Consider the following 18680-nt stretch of genomic DNA (forward strand, 5'->3'; position numbering starts at 1 on the left):
ACGATCAGGAGACAGCTTCGTGTAAGAAGGGAGAAAAAGATGGAATAAAAGAGAGTGTGAGTACGAGAATAGTGTGAGTAGAGATTGTGGGTGAGAGACGTTCACAACAGATACTCATTCTGCTGAACGACACACTCGCACATGGGCTAGATGTGCTGCTAATGAGCCTGGTGTGCGGTTACAGTGTAGAGCCAGACCGACTCCACTCTCAGACCGAAGGGAGTTCAGTCAGGAGTCACTGCTTTTTTCTCCTTCCTCCATTCCTCTACCTCATCTTCAGAAAGGCGCACGTTACCCTTCACTGTCTTTATCAAAGCAGGCGCTGGCTTACCTGAAAGGCTCCTTTTCAGTCTTCTAAGTACTGGGAGAGACAGGCAGACTCAAACAGGAGTTCGTGGCGGTCCCTGGAGTGTTTAAGTGGTTGTCATAATTGTCACAAAAAAGCAGAAATAGAGTTTTCTCAGCATTAGACAAGAAACACAGTAGAGTGTGCCATGTTCTGGGAAATACATATTGATATATTTTAATTTGATGTAAAACTCTATGCTAAAATGTGAAGGTAGTGATTCCAAAGTGGCACATACACATTAAGCATTAAGTCACATCCACATATAGAGAAACCTAGCACTAACAGTCAGGAAATTTGTATTTGGGAATAAATCTTATACTTTATTTCCCCTCAAATGGTGCCATATTTGTGGGTTGAGCAGCAGAGTTGAGCAGTTGGGTTGCGCCTATGAAGAACTATTGACTCTGGTTTGGTCTTGTTCATTGGATTGGATGATTGAAATCTGAGGAACCACTGCTGTGAGATGGAACTCAGAAGTGTTCACAGTTGTTGGGGTTAGACTCCAGGCAATCCCAAATCTCCACCGTCTGAGACCAAACTCTATCCTCTGAGATGACAGTGCTCAACCCCCACAGAGCCGGGTTTATCAGAGACTATCTTGATATTTGGGAATTGAGAAGATGTTCCAGGTTGCTGTGGCTGCGTATCTAAATACATAAATGACCCCAAACAAGAGTCAATAGCAAAATAAGCTGTTTGGCATTGACAGAGAATATTTGGCAAATTTTTCATGGGCCCAACCCTCCTACTCAACTCTGCTGCTCAACCCACAAATGCATTTTCCTTACATAGGCGATATTTAAAGGGAAATAAAGAGGCTTTCCAACAATATAGGATTTATTTGCAACAAAGAAATAGTCACCCTTCACACCCCAAAACAAATTTCCCGCCTTTTTCTGTATATAGGTAGATACATTTGTGTGTGTCAGCTTTGTGTATGTAGTGGAGTTTTTTCTACTCTTTCGCTCGATATGATGACAAAGAGAGGGGTTACCCTAATATGGTCATCTCAATTATGTGGGTGTGGCTGTGAGCAGGGTAATCCTGTCTACTTGAAGTTTACCTCTTGTTCTGAAAGTTTGCTCAAAGGGAGGTTGGCCTTAAAAGGAGAGGCGCTAAAACAGCTTGTTTCAGAGAATCATGCAAAGCTACTGTAGTGGAGTTCAAGAACAAATAAATACAGTAAACCATATTGTTTTCTTTTCACTTTTACTCATTACCAACCAACTCTCCGTGCAGTACCAGCCATGATCACCTCCTACCCGAACACCACTCTTGCCACGCAGGGTGAGGAGAAGAGGATGAGCTGCATAGCTCACGGAGAGAAACCCATCATGGTGCGCTGGGAGAAAGAAGAGCGCATTATCAACCCAGAGACCAGCAGATATGTGGTCACTGTCAAAGAGGTGGCCGACGAAGTCATCTCAACGCTCGTGGTAAGTGCTCGGTTTCACTGTAAATCGAAACGCATTTCAAATCTTCGGGGAGCACGCCAACCTTCAGTCATTTTATCTGTACAGACAGATGGAAAGCAGAAAGGGAGGAGTAGGGGAGGCAGGGCAGAGGAAAACTCAGGCTAAAAGACATTCTCATTGTATTAATCTTTGAGTATGAATTATTAATTATTAAGGAGGTATTTTCCAATTAATGGTTAATACACATTATGAACAAGTGCAAATGTGATGCAGTAAATTGAAGCAATGTACGCCAAGAGATAATCGAGTGGAGGTCCAGCCTCTCTCTAGTTTATCGCAAATTAAAAGATGAAAGTGCTGGAGATGAGTTCAGTGCCCTGCTGTCTTTTAAACTCACTCAGGATGAAACAGTGTTTTAGATTCCTACCTGATAGCAAAGCTCTGCACACTTGAAAGCCTCGAGTTTGGTGTGTTTCTCTGTAGATTATGCCTACTCTTCGCGAGGACTCTGGGTTTTTCTCCTGTCATGCCATCAACTCCTTCGGCGAGGACCGAGGCATCATACAGCTGACAGTGCAAGGTGAGCTTCAACTCACCTCAGCTTTTTTTTTTGTGTCAGTGAATTGGTTTCAGGAAAAAGTTTTGAGTGATTTATTGGTGTTTGAGATATTTTGTATCTCTTTCTCTCTCAAACTTATTGTTCCACAGAACCTCCTGACCCTCCCGAGGTGGAGATTAGGGATGTCAAAGATCGAACCATAGCGCTCCGCTGGACTATGGGCTTCGATGGAAATAGCCCGATCACAGGATACGATATTGAGTGCAAGAACAAATCAGGTAGACGCGAGGAGAGGGGAGCGATGTAACTATCACGAGTCTAAATAAAAAAAACAACAACAATCCAGAATTAATAAAACAGCAAAACCTTTATCGATTGTTTGACAGTGTGTGTTCACCCTCTTGTGTTTTGTTTCTTCTAGCGTCATGGCTATCAGCCCAGGTAACCAAAGATGTCTCGCCACAGCTCAACCAGGCCACTATTATCGACCTCCACCCTTCCTCCACTTACAACATCCGCATGGTTGCCAAGAACGTTATCGGCAACAGCAACCCCAGCAATGAGCTCACCATCACTACTGATGAAGCAGGTCAGTGAGCTTCAGTTTGGGGGAGTGATATTCTGTTTAACGTAGAGCCTGTTTCCTCCGGCCTCGCAAACCTGTTGAGTCATAATTATTTTGCAGTTGCTTTAAATGCAGGTCATCATCGTTTTTTATATCTTGAGAAACAGCTCAGTCCACCGTTGCTTTTAGTCATCTCTATCAGTGTTCACTTACCCTCTATTGCCTATAATGATCCTCCCTCAGGCATTCCAGCCCATTAAAATGGCACATTTGATCAGATTCATTGCTAAAATAAAGTGCTAAAATTCATATATCCTTCCTCACATTATTTAAGGTTAAAGTTGGTGATGTTACAAGTTTTTTTTTCTTTTTTTAATTATTATTAAGTTAAGGTGAAACCTGCTGGGGTCATGAATCAGCAAGCGCATGGAGAAACACGCAATCTTAGCTCAACAGCACCATCTAGTGTAGCTGAACGAGATTGAAAACAAATGAAATTTCACAGTGAATCATCTTTCCCCGCATTATACCCGGCGGTGTTTAATAACGTTAAATGATGTGCTTCATTTGCAGCTCCTGATGGCCCTCCACAAGATGTCACTCTAGAGCCCACCTCCCCACAGAGCATCAAAGTTTCCTGGAAGGTGCTGTTTGAAAGTTTTTAAGTGCCGCTTTATGAGCTGAGCCATTCATACACAGAGACTATTCTCATGCATCTCATTAGTCATCGAGAATAAACACTAGACAGTCTTTTCATTTACAGCCGAATTTTGCCAAATACAGGCCAAATACTGATTTGCATCCTGGATATGTAGCAAAAATTGCCATTCTATTAATTTATTTATTTTTTGTGTGTTTTTCAGGAATTTAAACAAACTGCAATAAAGTAAAAATTATATCTTGAATTTAACAATGAAATTAACACAGTAATTAAGTGTATTCAGCTGCATTGATTAAAATCTGTGGTATGTATGGACTGACAGAAGACAAAGTATTAATGTAATTATTTCAAATATAAAACACAATTAGCCATAAGGTATTTCAGAATTACCCAATAGTAAGAATCTGAGTAAGTCTGGACTTATGAGCTTCCTGATTCTCCTCATAGCCTCCACAGAAACACCTGCAGAACGGTGTGATCCGTGGCTACCAGGTGGGCTACAGGGAGTACAGCCCCGGTGGGAGCCACCAGTTTACCATTATTAGCGTGGACAGCACGGGCGATACCACAGAGAGCATCGTGCTGGACAACCTGAAGAAATTCACCCAGTACAGTGTGGTGGTGCAGGCTGCAAACAGAGCAGGCACCGGGCCGTCTTCACAGCAAGTGGTCACTAAGACACTGGAGGATGGTAAGCAGGGGATGTGGGCTCCTCTTACCTGGTGCATTTCCATGCAGCCATACTGAAAATGTTGTGCTTTAGCAGTTAGAGTAGTTTGTAGCATAATAATGTATTTTAGTTATTCTGTATTTGTAACTGAAGACTAGAAGCAGTTTTAGATATTTTGAAGTGGATCAGCATATTCTCAGATTCCTCTCACATCAAGCCTTTTTAAATGAGCAGGGGCTCAAAACCTTAAAACTATTCTTGTGAAAAGGTTTCCATCTACTGGGCATATTTTGAACTGCATTACATCAAACAGTAAGCTTCTCTTCTGTCTGGGGCTCTAACATAGAAGGATATACAAACTTAAGAAGAAAAATAAAGTGTTTGTTCTTATTTAAAACCTTTTATTTTGTCTCTCAAAACACATCTCTTTTCCAAAATGAAAGAATACATTCAGTATTTAATGTTAGAATATGATTTAGTCAATATAATAATACATTTAACATATCAGAATCACTGCAGGATGCAAATATATATCATAAACTTCCCTCATTTTAAAATAATCATAGTTGTAAAATAAAATGATTTATAAATGGAGGTTTTGACTTAATATTTGGTGGCAGGAGGTATTTGTGTGATTCATTTTTGGATACTTGTTTAATATCCTAGATGAGGGTACCTTAGTACCTTAAAAAGACTCCATTATGCTTCCACTTCAATACTTTTTTTTGTCTCCCTTGTCTCTGATAGTGCCGTCTCGGCCTCCTGAAAATGTTCTGGCAGTGGCCAAGTCTCCAGAGGTCATTTCACTCTCCTGGATACCTCTGCCCAGGGAGGCTCTGAACGGGAACCTGCAGGGCTACAGAGTCATCTACTGGGCCAACCTGCCTGACGGAGGTACTAGCATACACACACACACACACACACACACACACACACACACACACACACACACACACACACATACCTTTTAGTTGCCACTTAGGCCAATCCTTTGGTCCCTGTCTTTATTTCATTGCTGTTGCTTGCTTACTCAGGCACTAGGTGGCGCTGTGGTTTTGTCATGGTGCAACAATATGATGTAAAATGGTGTTTTGAAGCTGTTTCAGTGTGTGTGTGTATGTGTGTGTGTGTGTGTGTGTGTGTGTGTGCATAGGACAGTTATCACTTATTCAACACTCATGGTGCTTTGTCTCTGACTCATCCTGTTTGTGGTTAGCAGCAGAACGATGAGCTCATTTTTACTCATTTTTAAAGGTTTAAATATAATTTCCAGCCACCTTGTTGCATTAATAATAATGTTTTAAGTCTCATGCAGTTTTATCTCCTTGGGATTATAAACGTACTTACATGTTTTATATTTTTCATATTTTGTGACCAGCATGTGACTTTTGGACAATCAGCGGTGCGTTACACTACATCCTGATTGCTCACGAATGCTAATCAGCAGTAGAAACGCGAAGCCTGCAGTTCACAGAGGGAGGATTTGTGGTTGTATTTCCTGTGAATTTATAGCAGTATAGCAGTGAGCGAACCTGCAGTCTGGCTGGGCGCCATCAATAATTCACAGTGCAATAATTCCAGCGAGCCTCATTGCTTCAGCTCTGAGTGACAGGACATAAGAAGAGAGGGAAGAGAAGATGAGAGCAGAGTAAAAATCCGAGTAATAATATAATAAAGTTTTGTCGGGTTACAATACTTTATCTAAGTTTTATCACATGTGAAGAGAGATGGTTTTGCAACTTTTCAGAGCTGAATTAACTGCTCTTGCTCTACTCTGCCGCAGTTTATACATTCAGACTTATTAACATGTTTCTTTTTTTGTGTCAGAACTGGGAGAAATCAGAAATATGACCACCAGTCAGCCTTCTCTGGAGCTCGATGGTTTGGAGAAGTACACCAACTACAGCATCCAGGTGTTAGCCTTCACAAATGCTGGAGATGGTGTCCGCAGTGAACAGATCTACGTCCGCACCAAAGAGGATGGTATAAGAAATACCAGATAACTCCCCGCTGACTATAGTTTAGATGCTCCTGGAAAATGCTTCACTGTAAATGGCACTGTGTTGTTCCTCTGCAGTTCCTGGGCCTCCAGCAGGAGTGAAGGCCGCGGCCTCCAGTGGCTCAGAAGTCTACGTGTCCTGGCTGCCTCCGCTCAAACTCAATGGCATCATCAGGAAATACATCGTCTTCTGCTCCAACCTGCATCCGATGGTAATAGCATTTGTATACCACAAGATTTTCATGGTCTTCTTCAGTCTTCCTCACAAGCCTCTCTGCACTTTCTCATGCTGATGCTGCCCAGTGATACATTAATCCTTTCCGTCCCTTCGCTTCACAGGTGATGAGTGAGTTCGAGGCTTCTCCAGATGCATACATCTACAGGATCCCAAACTTGGTTCTGACCAGACAGTACAGTATCTGGGTGGTGGCTGTGACTGCTGCAGGTCACGGCAACAACAGTGAGAAGATCACAGTGCAGCCTCTGGCCAAAGGTACAAAATCCTAACTAAACTGGCCTTTTTTGTGTCATGTAGGAATTTTCCCACGAATTATTTCTTTAAGTGGAATTGAATGGTTCCTTTAATAGTGGTGCTTTAATCACACAGAGCATAAACTTATAAGAAGACAGGAACAGTAACTTATTTTTGTGCTGCTTTTAGCTCCAGCTAGGATCCTGACGTTTAATGGGACAGTGACCACTCCTTGGATGAAGGACATTGTTTTACCATGCAGGGCGGTTGGAGACCCTCCTCCCACCATCAAGTGGCTCAAGGGAAAGTAGGTCTCACACACACACACACACACACACACACACACACACAAACAAGCATGTAGTACTGGTCAGCATGACTAGGATACAGATAGATTATTTTCATGCCTTTTTCCAGCACCAATGGGACACCTACACCCGTCCTGGTGGATGGTCGTCGTATTGTCTACGGCAATGGCAGCTTCCTCATCCGTACAGTGAAAGCAGAGGATTCTGGGAACTACAGCTGTGTGGCCAGCAACAACTGGGGGTCAGATGAGATCACACTCAATTTGCAGGTGCAAGGTAAGAAGTATTTATTTTCTACCTTTTATATACACACTCACTGGCATTTGGGTGAGGTACACCTGTTCAGCTGCTCATTAACACAAATGTCTAATCAGCCAATCACACGGCACAAACTCAGTGCTCAGGGTTTAGGCGTATAGACATGGTCAAGACCAAACCAAGCATCAGAACGGGGGAGAAAGGAGATGTAAGTGACTCTGAACAACGTATACAGTCGTGCCACTGCTGCCAGCTAAGATCAGGAAACTGAGGCTGTAATTCAGATCATCTCAAACTGGTTTCTTGAACATTACAGTGAGATCACTGTACTCAAACGGCCTCCACAGTCACCAGCTCTCAGTCAAACAGAGCACCTTTGGGATCTGGTGAAACAGGAGATTCATGGACTCATGGAAGTGCAGCCAATAAATCTGCTAAATATAAATCTGTTTAACGCTGTCATATCAATGTAAACCAAAATCTGTGAATCTGTGTCACGAAGAATTACTGCAGTTCTAAAGGCAGCAAGGAGCCCAACCCAGTACTAGTGAGGTGTAATCAATGAAATGACTAGCGGCCACATCACTGTTAAATTTAATTTTTGATTTGTTTTGTTTACATTTTGTTAAGTATTTCCTAATTACAGTGAACACCATTTTAGTTATAGAGTAAACTGACTTTTTACTTGGGTCAAGTGAACCATGAGACACTTTAATCCAAGCGACTAACTGAGCATTGACCTTTGTTTGTCCTCATATCCACAGTACCACCTGATCAGCCACGCCTCACAGTGACCAAGACCACCACCACATCAATCACATTGTCATGGATACCAGGAGACAATGGAGGGAGTTCAATCAGAGGTGAGGGTGTCCAACATCCACAGAACATAACATGTGGACATACAACAAACAGCACAAGGAAGTGGACGGTCAACAACATACACCCTTATATAACAACAATTACCCCCACCACCACCACCACACACAAACTGTGGCCTGACCCCCATTTCTGCTGCTCGTGTCTCATTATCTGCTGGTGCAGCACAATACTGGAGTCCTAAAAGCCAGATTAAAAAGCAGCAGGGAAGATTAGGTCCTTTTAAGTGAAGATTAAAGCGCTCCATCTTAAAGAAAGTGTAATCACACTGAGACTAGTTGTAGTGATTTATCATTGCACATAATCGAGGGGCTCCTGTGCTCAGAGCTGGAGCCGTTAAAGAAGCTGTCTATGATACCTTCTCTGTGATATTTGTTTTGCTTTCCTGCACAAAGCAACAGCCATCACCAAAATACACACATCTACTGCAAGTTTACTGATGTCTGTTTGTAGGCTAGCATGCAGCCTTTTCTCGGGATCCTGTGATGAGCGGTTGGTCTATTTTTCCTCATCCTGTGACCACAAAACCTATAAACAAATTGTGATTTAATTTTTCAGCTTCCTAGCCGATACGTGCCAAATTTATCTGAAATAGTTGGACCTGTTTGCCTTGATTCACAGTTCAGATCATTTAGATGTGTAAGTTCTTCCATGTCATAACATTTTCCGAAATTGTTCCAGGAATTTCCAGAATAAGCCTCTGTCTAAGCATTGTTGAGAGTTTTCCTTTGATGATAAATGCAGGACCAGAAAACATTCTGGTGAATTAAAGGCTACAAGTATTTTGTTTACAGAACAAAATGTTCTGTAAACAAAATACTTTCTTACATCCAAAATGTCTGTGAAGGTTCTCAGTCATCCAGGTCATCGTAGTCAAAGGAGCTTGCAAAGAAAAGCATCTGGACTTCTTTAAATGGCTTGAAGGCGTTTCACCTCTCATCCGAGAAGCTTCTTCGGTTTTAAGGTCAAATGGTGGAGAGTCCCAGATTTAAACCTAGTGGGAGTGTCCCCCCACAGAGGGACAAAAGGACCCCCTGATGATCCTCTAATCGCCTGAGCCAAGGTGTGAAACTGGGTGTGGGTCCCAATCAGCCGGGGTTTCGGGTGAGTTCATTGTGAAACCTGGCCCCACCTTATCATGCGAATTCCTGAGGTCAGATGGCCCAGGATGTGAGTGGGCGTTAAGGCGTCTGGGGAGGGAAGTCAAAACTGGATTATAGATGGCAGAGAGTTGGTGTCGTAAACCACCGCCTCTGTTCAAAGATGGTCGCTCACAGTGGACGTAAATGGCTTCTTTCACTCCTCTTTCAAACCATCTGTCCTCTCTGTCCAAAATGTGAACATTGGCATCCTCGAAAGAGTGAACTTTGTCCTTAAGATGCAGATGGACAGCTGAGTCTTGTCCTGTGGAGGTCGCTCTTCTGTGTTGTGCCATGCGCTTGTGAAGTGGCTGTTTGGTCTCTCCAATGTAGAGGTCTGGGCATTCCTCGCTGCACTGTACAGCATACACCACATTGTTAAGTCTGTGAAATCCAATAATTAACTGTGGAGCCATAAATATATTAAAAAGGTAGTAACACAAGCTTAATATGTATTACTGGAAAAATATCAAATTTATTCGGACTCAGCTCACTCCAGATATACTGTGTCATGTCTTCATTCATACCTCTTTCTCCTCCTCGCAGGTTACATTCTGCAGTACTCAGAAGATAACAGTGAGCAGTGGGGCAGTTTTCCCATCAGCCCCAGCGAGCGTTCATACCGCCTGGAGAACCTGAAGTGTGGCACGTGGTACAAATTCACTCTGACGGCCCAGAATGCAGTGGGACCAGGGCGCATCAGTGAGATCATTGAAGCTAAGACTCATGGGAAAGGTGTGGAGTACTTTTTTTAAACCTTATTATTTTTATTATTATTATTATACTAACAAGTATTAATATGCGAACAGCAGTGCTACAACATTGGGTATAGTTGACAAGGAAAGGGTGCTTTTAAAATAAATAATATACCCTAATCCTATACAACAAACTTTATGCCATACCTACCCTAAATTAGCAGTACTGGTAATTAATAACATATTTTTTAATGTTACTGCAATGATTAATGCACCAGTTAGGTGCAAGCTCTTTAATAAAAACTTTTTTTAGTGCTAAAATATAATTATTGTTGTTTTCTGTGATTTTTTTTTTTCTATTTTACAAAAAAGCAGAAATAGAGGATCACATGACCAAATGAAGTTATTTACTTATAATTTTTAGTTTTAAACAAGTTTTTGATATTTGTGTTTATTGTTTTATTTGTGGTTTAATACATTTGTTATGTGCTCTGCAGTCAAGGCAGAATAGTTGTTACAGTTTTCCCACAGAGAGAGGATTTATGAGCTTAGATGAGGGAATCCATATTTGGACAAGATGGTGACATTTAGCAGCTAATGCTAGCTAGCTTCAGTGGCGAGCTTGGTGCACCCATACATGACTGTGTGGGTGAATCGGGCAGACACAGATACCTGCTAAATAGTGGTAACATATATCTAAAATAATACTTAAGCTACTTTGATTTCAATCACTGATATTGACTTTGTTTTTCAAGGTCAGTTGGTATTTACTTGCAAAAGTTATAACTTTCTTTCTGTATTCTCTTCAGAACCTCAATTTGCCAAAGAACATGAACTCTTCACCAGCATCAACTCCACGAGGGCCAGGCTCAACCTGGCTGGCTGGAATAACGGAGGCTGTCCAATCACCTCCTTTATACTGGAGTACCGAGCAGTGGACTCAGGCACCTGGACCACAGCCCAGCGCACATCGCTGACCAAGAGCTACATCCTGTACGACTTGCAGGAGGCGACGTGGTACGAACTGCAGATGAAGGTCACCAACAGCGCCGGCTCAGCAGAGAAGAGGATCACCTTTGCTACTCTGAATGCTGATGGAAGTGAGTTTGGATTTTAACAGTTTGCATGTTACGGATCTTTGGATGAATCATGGATGACTCAAGAAATCATAAAAATGTTTAAAGAAATACTAAAAATGTGAAAAGTAGATGGAAGAAATGTTATTAGCAAAATTAGGCTTTACTAAAATGAAGGTCTGTTGGAAAATGTTTAACCCTGTAATTCTATTGCAAGAAACCAGTCTGAGCCCAAGACTACAGTATATGGACAAACATATACTTAGATGTTGATGCCAGATTTGGAACTTGTCAGCAGAGCGCTGGGGAGTCTTAAACACTATCAACACTACAGGGTTGAGTTGATCTGGTTGCTAAACACTGGGCAACTCCAGGCCTCGAGGGCTGGTGTGTCCTTGATCCAACACAGTTGATTCAAATGGCTAAATGACCTCCTCAACGTGTCCTGAAGTTTTCCAGAGGCTTGGTAACGAAGTAATCATGTGATTCAGGTGTTTTGACCCAGGGTGATATCTAAAACCTGCAGGACACCAGCCCTCGAGGCCTGGAGTTGCCCACCCCTGCCGTATGGCTTGGTGGTTGATTTTATACAGCTGTGGCAATAAAAACATCAAAATTTAAAGATTTAGAGGTGTGGTCCCGTACCGTTGTCCGTATAGTGTATTTACAATGATTGCAATTAACAGTAATAATAATAGTAATTGTTTATTTATACAGAAAACTGTAGAGTGTTCCAGAGTTTGAAGAATATTTCCAAAGAGCAGAAAAATTTCAAACGAATAACAAGGTACCCTACATAAAAAATACACAAAAATAGCTCATAATGAGAATCAAAATATATTAGCTGTTAAGAAGGGTCAAACTGTTAAAGTAAGACTTGAATCGAAGGCTGTTCTGAGCCGAGGAAACACTACAGCAAAAGTGTGATCCTTTTGTTGCTTCTCAGACTTGAGAGGTCTGTTCAGTAAAGCTTCTGTTAAATACTCTGGTGCTGTTTGCTGCTCGCAGAGTCGGCGTTACACCATAAAGTGCCATTCTGCACTTCTGCCTACAGTCGAGAATGTATTTTTTATATAGATTGTCTGTCCCACTGTTTTATCAGCCTTTGAACAAGGCTCAGTAAGAGAATGGGGATGGTCTTCTGATTCTCCATGGGCCGTGGCATCGCTCTATTTGCCTTGGGCTACAGATTGTGTCAGTCATGCACAAAGGATCTGTGAAGAAGGATAGGAACTTGTAAGCACTGTGCTCTCCAGACGGTTAACTTATTTCCTTTGAAGAGCTTTGCTGAGATGTGTAAGCTGCCTGTAAGGGTGTTATGTGTGCGTGCATGTATGTATGTGAGTGAGTGTGTATGGGACACAAGTGTGTGTGGATGCTATTGTGAGTGTGAGAGTGGATCTACAGCTTAATGCAGATGCTGGGAAGCAGTCCTGCGGACTTAACACTACATATTCCGTCTGCTACAAACCTGGTTCCCCATCATCCCCCCACCAGCTATGGCAGATGGCTGCCCCTCCCTGAGGCTGGTTTTGCCAGAGATTTTTTCCTGTTGAAAGGGAGTTTTTCCTTCCCACTGTTGCTAAGTGCTTAATCAAAGCAGTCATTTGATTGTTGGGGTTTTCTGTATTGTTGTAAGGTCTCTACAATATAAAGCACCGGGAAGGGACTGTTGTTGTGATTTGGTGCTATATAAATAAAAACAAATTGAATTGAGCTGAAAAGGTTTTGTGACCAGGAAGAAAATAGTTTAACTAATAAATTAAGACCAGATGAAAAAAGCTACTTCACAAACATAGACAGGAAATGGACAAGCTGATCCAATATTGCCAATGTGCATGCTGTTTAAAACAGCACCAAAATGTCACAAATACATATATTTTTGCAAGTTAAAAAGTGTGCAAAGGTTTACAACCATGTTAACCGGGTTTAAATCCACCGACTGGTCGTGTGTACTCGAGTCTTCTCTTGGGGTTCAGCTGAATCCTTTGTGACATCTCAATAAAGAACACGCATGTGGAAAAGCAGCATCCTAAGAGAGAATCAGCATCTTATCATCCCTATATTCTTTAACTGTGTTGCATAAAAGCTTATCTTCAGTGTTTGTCTTGCAGGAAACCATCAACAGCACTTTGTTGTTGAAGAATATTAAATGTTTTTGAAGATTCAAAAGTAAAGTATTTGAAAATGTTAACAAACGTTGTTTTTTCACCCTCCTTTCAAGGCACCATCCCTCCTCTGCTGAAAACAGGAGATCCCATCTCAGACAACATGTCAGGCAGTGGAGGCCTGAAGATGGTGGTGACCATCACCTCTATTCTTGTGGTGGCTGTGCTGGTTTTTATTATGCTCATGGTGCTAAAGAGGAGAAGGCGGGAGCAGAGGCTCAAAAGACTCAGAGGTGGGTTGTAGATTAAGTTGTGTTGCTTTTATAATTTCTATAAATTTGCATTCCGTTTACAGTGTGAAGTGTAAATCTGGACCATAAACCCAACATGTCTGTGTGCAAACCTGATCTCCATTACACAGATAAGCACTCGGACAAAAATGTGTTGTGTAATTAATCTTAAATGTAAAACTTTAGGCTTAGTTTGCCTTTAAAATGAAGAAATTGCCTCTGTGAGTATTTTGCACCTGGCGCCTTTCTGTAAGAGTTGTTGTCAGTGATTGTAGACTCTTAGCGCTGCTGTGGATTATCAACTAGGACAGTGCTATTATAGTATATTAACTGCCTCTTTGCTGACTTCACAGATGCCAAAAGCCTGGCAGAAATGCTGATGAGGTATGTGTTCCTAATTTTAATTTATGCACACAGCTTTCCTTTGAGTGGGGAACATAAATCACTGTGTAGCCCGGAGTTACAGTGCCCATCAGTAAAAATCAAATATATTGCATTCACACTGTCCCTCCTGCTTTCTTACAGCTACTTATCAGCTTAAATTAAATTGAATTAGCATTTCTGCAATATAGTGCAAAATCACAGCTGAAAAGTAAGGATTTTTTCCTATTAATCTCCTCAGTAAGAACACCCGGACCCCTGACACAGTGAACAAGCAGCAGCAAACGTTAAGAATGCACATCGACATCCCCAGAGCACAGCTCCTCATCGAGGAGAGAGACACCATGGAGACAATCGGTAAGGCCCTCAAAGTGAGACTTGTGCGTCTAAGTGTAAAATATGGACGATACTTAAAGTCTTTTCCTCCGTTTTGCAGATGACAGGTCTACCGTGCTGCTGACAGACAATGACTTTGGGGAGACCAATAAACAGAAGTCCTCCACAGTGACCCACACAGTCCACTACCAGTCTCTGTCACAGGCCACTGGACCGCTGGTGGATGTGTCCGATGCTAGGCCTGGAACCAGTGAGTCCCACCACCGTCAGTGCTCAACATTTATTTCCTCTACTACTAATAATACTAATACTACTGCAAGTGCTGTGCTGTGCTTCTAGCATACCGTTGAATACTGTCTTGTGGATAAAGCAGTAACATTGTTTTATTTGGTTGTTCTGCAGCTTCATCTTACACCATAAAACACAAACAGTAAAAGCTTTTCAGTGCAAATCGCTCTGATGTACAGTACATGCAAAGCAAATGGGTTTTCCAGCCGGTCTGAGTTTAACAGTAGGCAGCTCACGTGGAGTATTGTACCACCTTTAGCAGTGAGATGACAAAGCACAACAGCTGGGCTTCTGGTGTTTGAGCCCCACTGAAGCAGAAGTAATGAAGAGCTGTTATCTCCCTGACTTTTCTTGACATATTCCCATCTGACTGCCGTGCTCCAACTGGCCAGCTGGACCCGAGTACAGACGCAGACCTCAATGCACACACTTAGTGATGTACCAAAGTGATTTTGTGCAGACAGTTAGCTGCAGATGGATTCACCTAACAATATATTGTGGTATTTGTAACACCGAGTCACACAGTTCAGTTTGTCCTAATTAAATGGCTTAAACTTTAAATTATTCATTTTACAACAGGCTGTTTGAAATGTGAATAAAAACTAAATGGAATGATTTGCAAGTCTCACACACAACAGAACACAGAAAAAATAAAAGACGTTTAAACTAATTTTATTATTTCATAAAAAATATCTGCTCATTTTGAATTTGATGTCTCAGAAATGTTGGGTTGTGGGCAAGAAAAGGCTGGAATTTAAAGTGGTTCTAAACAGAAACAAGTGGAGGACTATTTTGCTACTAATTTTGCTAACTGACAACAGGCCAGTAACATGATGAGTATAGGGAAAGACATTTTTTTCAGGGAAAGACAGCAAGACAATGCTAAACCACAGACTTTATAGTAGAAGACTCAAGGTGCTGAACTGACAGGGTGAGATAACTTCCCTCTCCAAAAGTACAGCAGCTGGTTTTCTTGACTGTAAAAAATATGACTGTAATTCATCAAAAAAGTTCTTAATTTTCATTAACATGTGCTTTTTAGGTTTACTTGATATCTGCCAACACATAAACAAGACATAAACAGAACAACAGCATATCTGTGCTCATATAAAATTGAAAACATGGGCATGAGTCCAATATTCATCACAGTCAAACACACGCATTTGCAGTCCTTTTTAATCAAACAGCCACACGATTGGGTCGTTTAATTTGTCCGGTGGGGCATGAACCCAGATGCTGACTCTGCTTTTTTTCCCCCCTCCCTGCTGCTGGCAAAACACCTCCATCATTTATCCTCCCATCTGCACAGATAAAATTACAGCCTGACCTACTACAATTACCAGCACTATTCTTCTCTGCACAGATCCAATCCAGGCCTTTTTTAAAGACTGAATCTGCCCAGCAGTGAATAGACCAGTAGTCTGTCTGGGTCAGGGTGACAGGTGACGGTTTGTGTGTCTGTCTGCAATGAGACGATTGGATTGAGTGTAATGTTCAGTTCTCTTAGAGAGAATAATTGTAGCTTTACATGAAAGCCCAGCAGGAAATGTACATATTCACTTTTTAAATCCCTGCACAGTTATGAAAAAATGTGTTTTTTTGTTCGCATCCATTTGTCTCGTGCCTGTCATATGTGGTGGACTCTGCAATGGTTGCTAGGACTAAATAGATCTATCTATGGCATTTAACAATTATTTATTAGATAACTAATAGTTAAACTAAAAAATAGGCCTTTTGTTGTGTCAGAGGACTTCGGTGGTTTGAAAATTATTACCTGTGTTCATTAACAGTGCGACCCCCTCTGTCCTTACTTAGATCCCACTGCCAGACGCACTGCCAAAGCTGGTCCTGCCGCAGCACGGAGCCGATACGCCAGCCAGTGGACTCTGAACCGGCCACACCCCACCAGCTCCTCACACACCCTGACCACTGACTGGAGACTCCCCACTCCGCGTGCCACTGGATCTGTGGACAAAGAGAGCGACAGCTACAGTGTCAGCCCCTCACAGGATACAGGTAGAGCAGTGCTGTCCAGAAACAACATGGACTCATATGTAGCCCTTGGTAGAATTCAGGGTTTAAAGTTGGAGGAGGTGACAGAAATCATGTTGCTGTTGGGAGATGTTCAAGTGTGAAGAGTCAGCATGAATATCACGTTGTCTTTTCTCTGCAATCCAAATCATTTGGGCTCTAGTTTTTTATTCCAAACTGCAGTTTTGGGGCGTACTCTTGGCTGAAGATTGCAGGGTACAAGTCCAACTTGAACCCACGCATTTTTTATATTTAAAACACATTAAATAATAAATAAACCTGAAAAGCACAGGAAATACGGCAATAATCCACATATATGATAAACCGTAGCTTTTCATAATACACCATTCTTTACAATAACTAAACACGTGCTATACGATGTGTGACTTGTGACCCTCAGATCGCGCACGGAGCAGCATGGTATCAACAGAGAGTGCCTCCTCCACCTACGAGGAGCTGGCCAGAGCCTATGAGCATGCCAAGATGGAGGAACAGCTCCGCCATGCCAAGTTCACCATCACCGAGTGCTTCATCTCTGACACCTCATCTGAACAGATGACAGCAGGGACCAACGACTACACCGACAGCCTGACCTCTAGCACACCGTCCGAGTCGGGCATCTGCCGCTTTACCGCTTCTCCGCCCAAACCTCAGGATGTCAGCAGGGTCATGAACATGGCCGTGCCCAAAGCGCACAGACCTGGTGAGGATGTGGTGTTTGTCATGCCCAGCGTACACACAGTTTGTAGCTGAACCACACTTTCTGACAGTAAACTGCATTTAGATGTACAGAAAAGCTTCTATATCCGTCTTCTTCATTAGGAAAACTAGTTTATTTAATTAGTTAATTAATTAATTTAGTTAATTTAACCAGAAATGTAAGACAAAAAATGTGGGCAGCTGCAATCATTTATGCCATATGCTTGAGACTGACTGGGTTGCTCATCTGAACATAGCTTAACAGATGTTGCAGAGATCCATTTGCTTTCATGTGCACCTCTCTCACCTGTGTGGTTCGCACAGGAAAATTTGAGCTACTTCTTCACCAACAATGTGAGCAAACATGTCCTGGAAAGATTTTTGTTCTCCTGTTGCAGCCTACACGAGATACAAGCAGACAGGCAGGTATAGTTTTGTGTAATGGGCAGAGCAGCTAAATCACATTACATTAAAGATTTTCTCTAACCCCTCTAGTCTTTCAACAAAACCAGTGACTTTGGTCTCTTTGGTTTTTAAGCTGTTTTGTAAATGACCACATATTATTCTGCAGAAGCCGGTCAGTTCACTTACGGCCACCCTCTGCTTTAATTCAGCTGCCATCAGCTTCCCATCCTAAGGATGCATCCCCTTAGTCTTCACCCAGCTGGTGCTAAGGTATTGTCTCATTAAACCAGTACAGAGCTCTTTAAAAGGTGTTAGTTTGTTGCTATACAGGCCTCCTGGGAGAGTAGCTCCTTGTTTTGGCAACTTTTAGGCCCTTAACAAAGCAACAAGAAGAATTCCAATATGCAGTTTTCCCTGCTGAACCCCGGGGAAGCTCGTCATTGTTAGAAAACAAAAAACGTTTACTAGTAATTGATACGTATGTTTTGGTTTTTTTTTTAGACTGTGACTCCAAAGTTTTTCATTACTTCTGCAATTTGAGGTAGACCTGCTGTGCTGTGCTCTCTCCTCTCGGGTTGTAGTCTTACCTTACGTGACCCTCTGCTCCTCCTGGGAGATTTGCAGCTCAGTTACAAGATCTGGCAGTCCCGCTACAAAGCTGCTGGCCACACACAGAAGCGCAGACATTCAAAAACACACACACGTATTCACAGCTCTTTTGTCATTCACTCTGATCTCTGGGGCCACAGATAATTAGCAGAGTCGAGGTGTTTGGAAATTTAGGTCTGTGTTGTTGTTTTTTTGTTTCTCAACAATAAGCATCCCAGAATCTTCAGTTTGACCTGACTGAGTTGAGGCCTCTTAGGCTTCATTATGTTTGTAACATTTATGCACAGGACGGTGGAGTCGTATCACCAGTTTAGCGGAGAGAGAGGTCGGCTAAAGGCTATCAGTCAACCTAATCTCTATTGCCTATTGTCACTCGGCACAAAACGGCTCTTTACCGCCACACTGGAGACCTGTCAGTGTGATACCAGACTCTTTTCAGGCCGGTGTGGGAGCGCGGAGTGCTGAGACCCTGGTGTCATTTACATCAG

At 42.2% G+C, this 18680-nt stretch overlaps 1 protein-coding gene across 2 annotated transcripts in view; it reads left to right on the forward strand.

Moving 5' to 3' along the window:
• dscamb (Down syndrome cell adhesion molecule b) overlaps nucleotides 1–18680 on the forward strand; it is a 131973-nt gene that overhangs the window by 108583 nt on the left and 4710 nt on the right. Inside the window, exons 12-32 of one of the 2 annotated variants that reach the window (XM_006799833.2) lie at nucleotides 1589–1785; nucleotides 2248–2344; nucleotides 2473–2601; nucleotides 2745–2912; nucleotides 3462–3532; nucleotides 3997–4240; nucleotides 4967–5113; nucleotides 6047–6202; nucleotides 6297–6430; nucleotides 6558–6711; nucleotides 6880–6997; nucleotides 7108–7274; nucleotides 8021–8119; nucleotides 9821–10009; nucleotides 10779–11069; nucleotides 13270–13446; nucleotides 13797–13827; nucleotides 14066–14181; nucleotides 14261–14425; nucleotides 16264–16464; nucleotides 16880–17182. In XM_006799833.2, the coding sequence (XP_006799896.1) occupies nucleotides 1589–1785; nucleotides 2248–2344; nucleotides 2473–2601; nucleotides 2745–2912; nucleotides 3462–3532; nucleotides 3997–4240; nucleotides 4967–5113; nucleotides 6047–6202; nucleotides 6297–6430; nucleotides 6558–6711; nucleotides 6880–6997; nucleotides 7108–7274; nucleotides 8021–8119; nucleotides 9821–10009; nucleotides 10779–11069; nucleotides 13270–13446; nucleotides 13797–13827; nucleotides 14066–14181; nucleotides 14261–14425; nucleotides 16264–16464; nucleotides 16880–17182 (3354 nt within the window). The remainder of the gene's footprint in view (nucleotides 1–1588; nucleotides 1786–2247; nucleotides 2345–2472; nucleotides 2602–2744; nucleotides 2913–3461; nucleotides 3533–3996; nucleotides 4241–4966; nucleotides 5114–6046; nucleotides 6203–6296; nucleotides 6431–6557; nucleotides 6712–6879; nucleotides 6998–7107; nucleotides 7275–8020; nucleotides 8120–9820; nucleotides 10010–10778; nucleotides 11070–13269; nucleotides 13447–13796; nucleotides 13828–14065; nucleotides 14182–14260; nucleotides 14426–16263; nucleotides 16465–16879; nucleotides 17183–18680) is intronic. The other variant, XM_006799834.2, reaches the window with a different exon arrangement.

The sequence above is a fragment of the Neolamprologus brichardi genome, chromosome 14 (assembly GCF_056152115.1).
Source record: "Neolamprologus brichardi isolate AB-2024 chromosome 14, ASM5615211v1, whole genome shotgun sequence".
Taxonomy (NCBI): Eukaryota; Metazoa; Chordata; class Actinopteri; order Cichliformes; family Cichlidae; genus Neolamprologus; species Neolamprologus brichardi.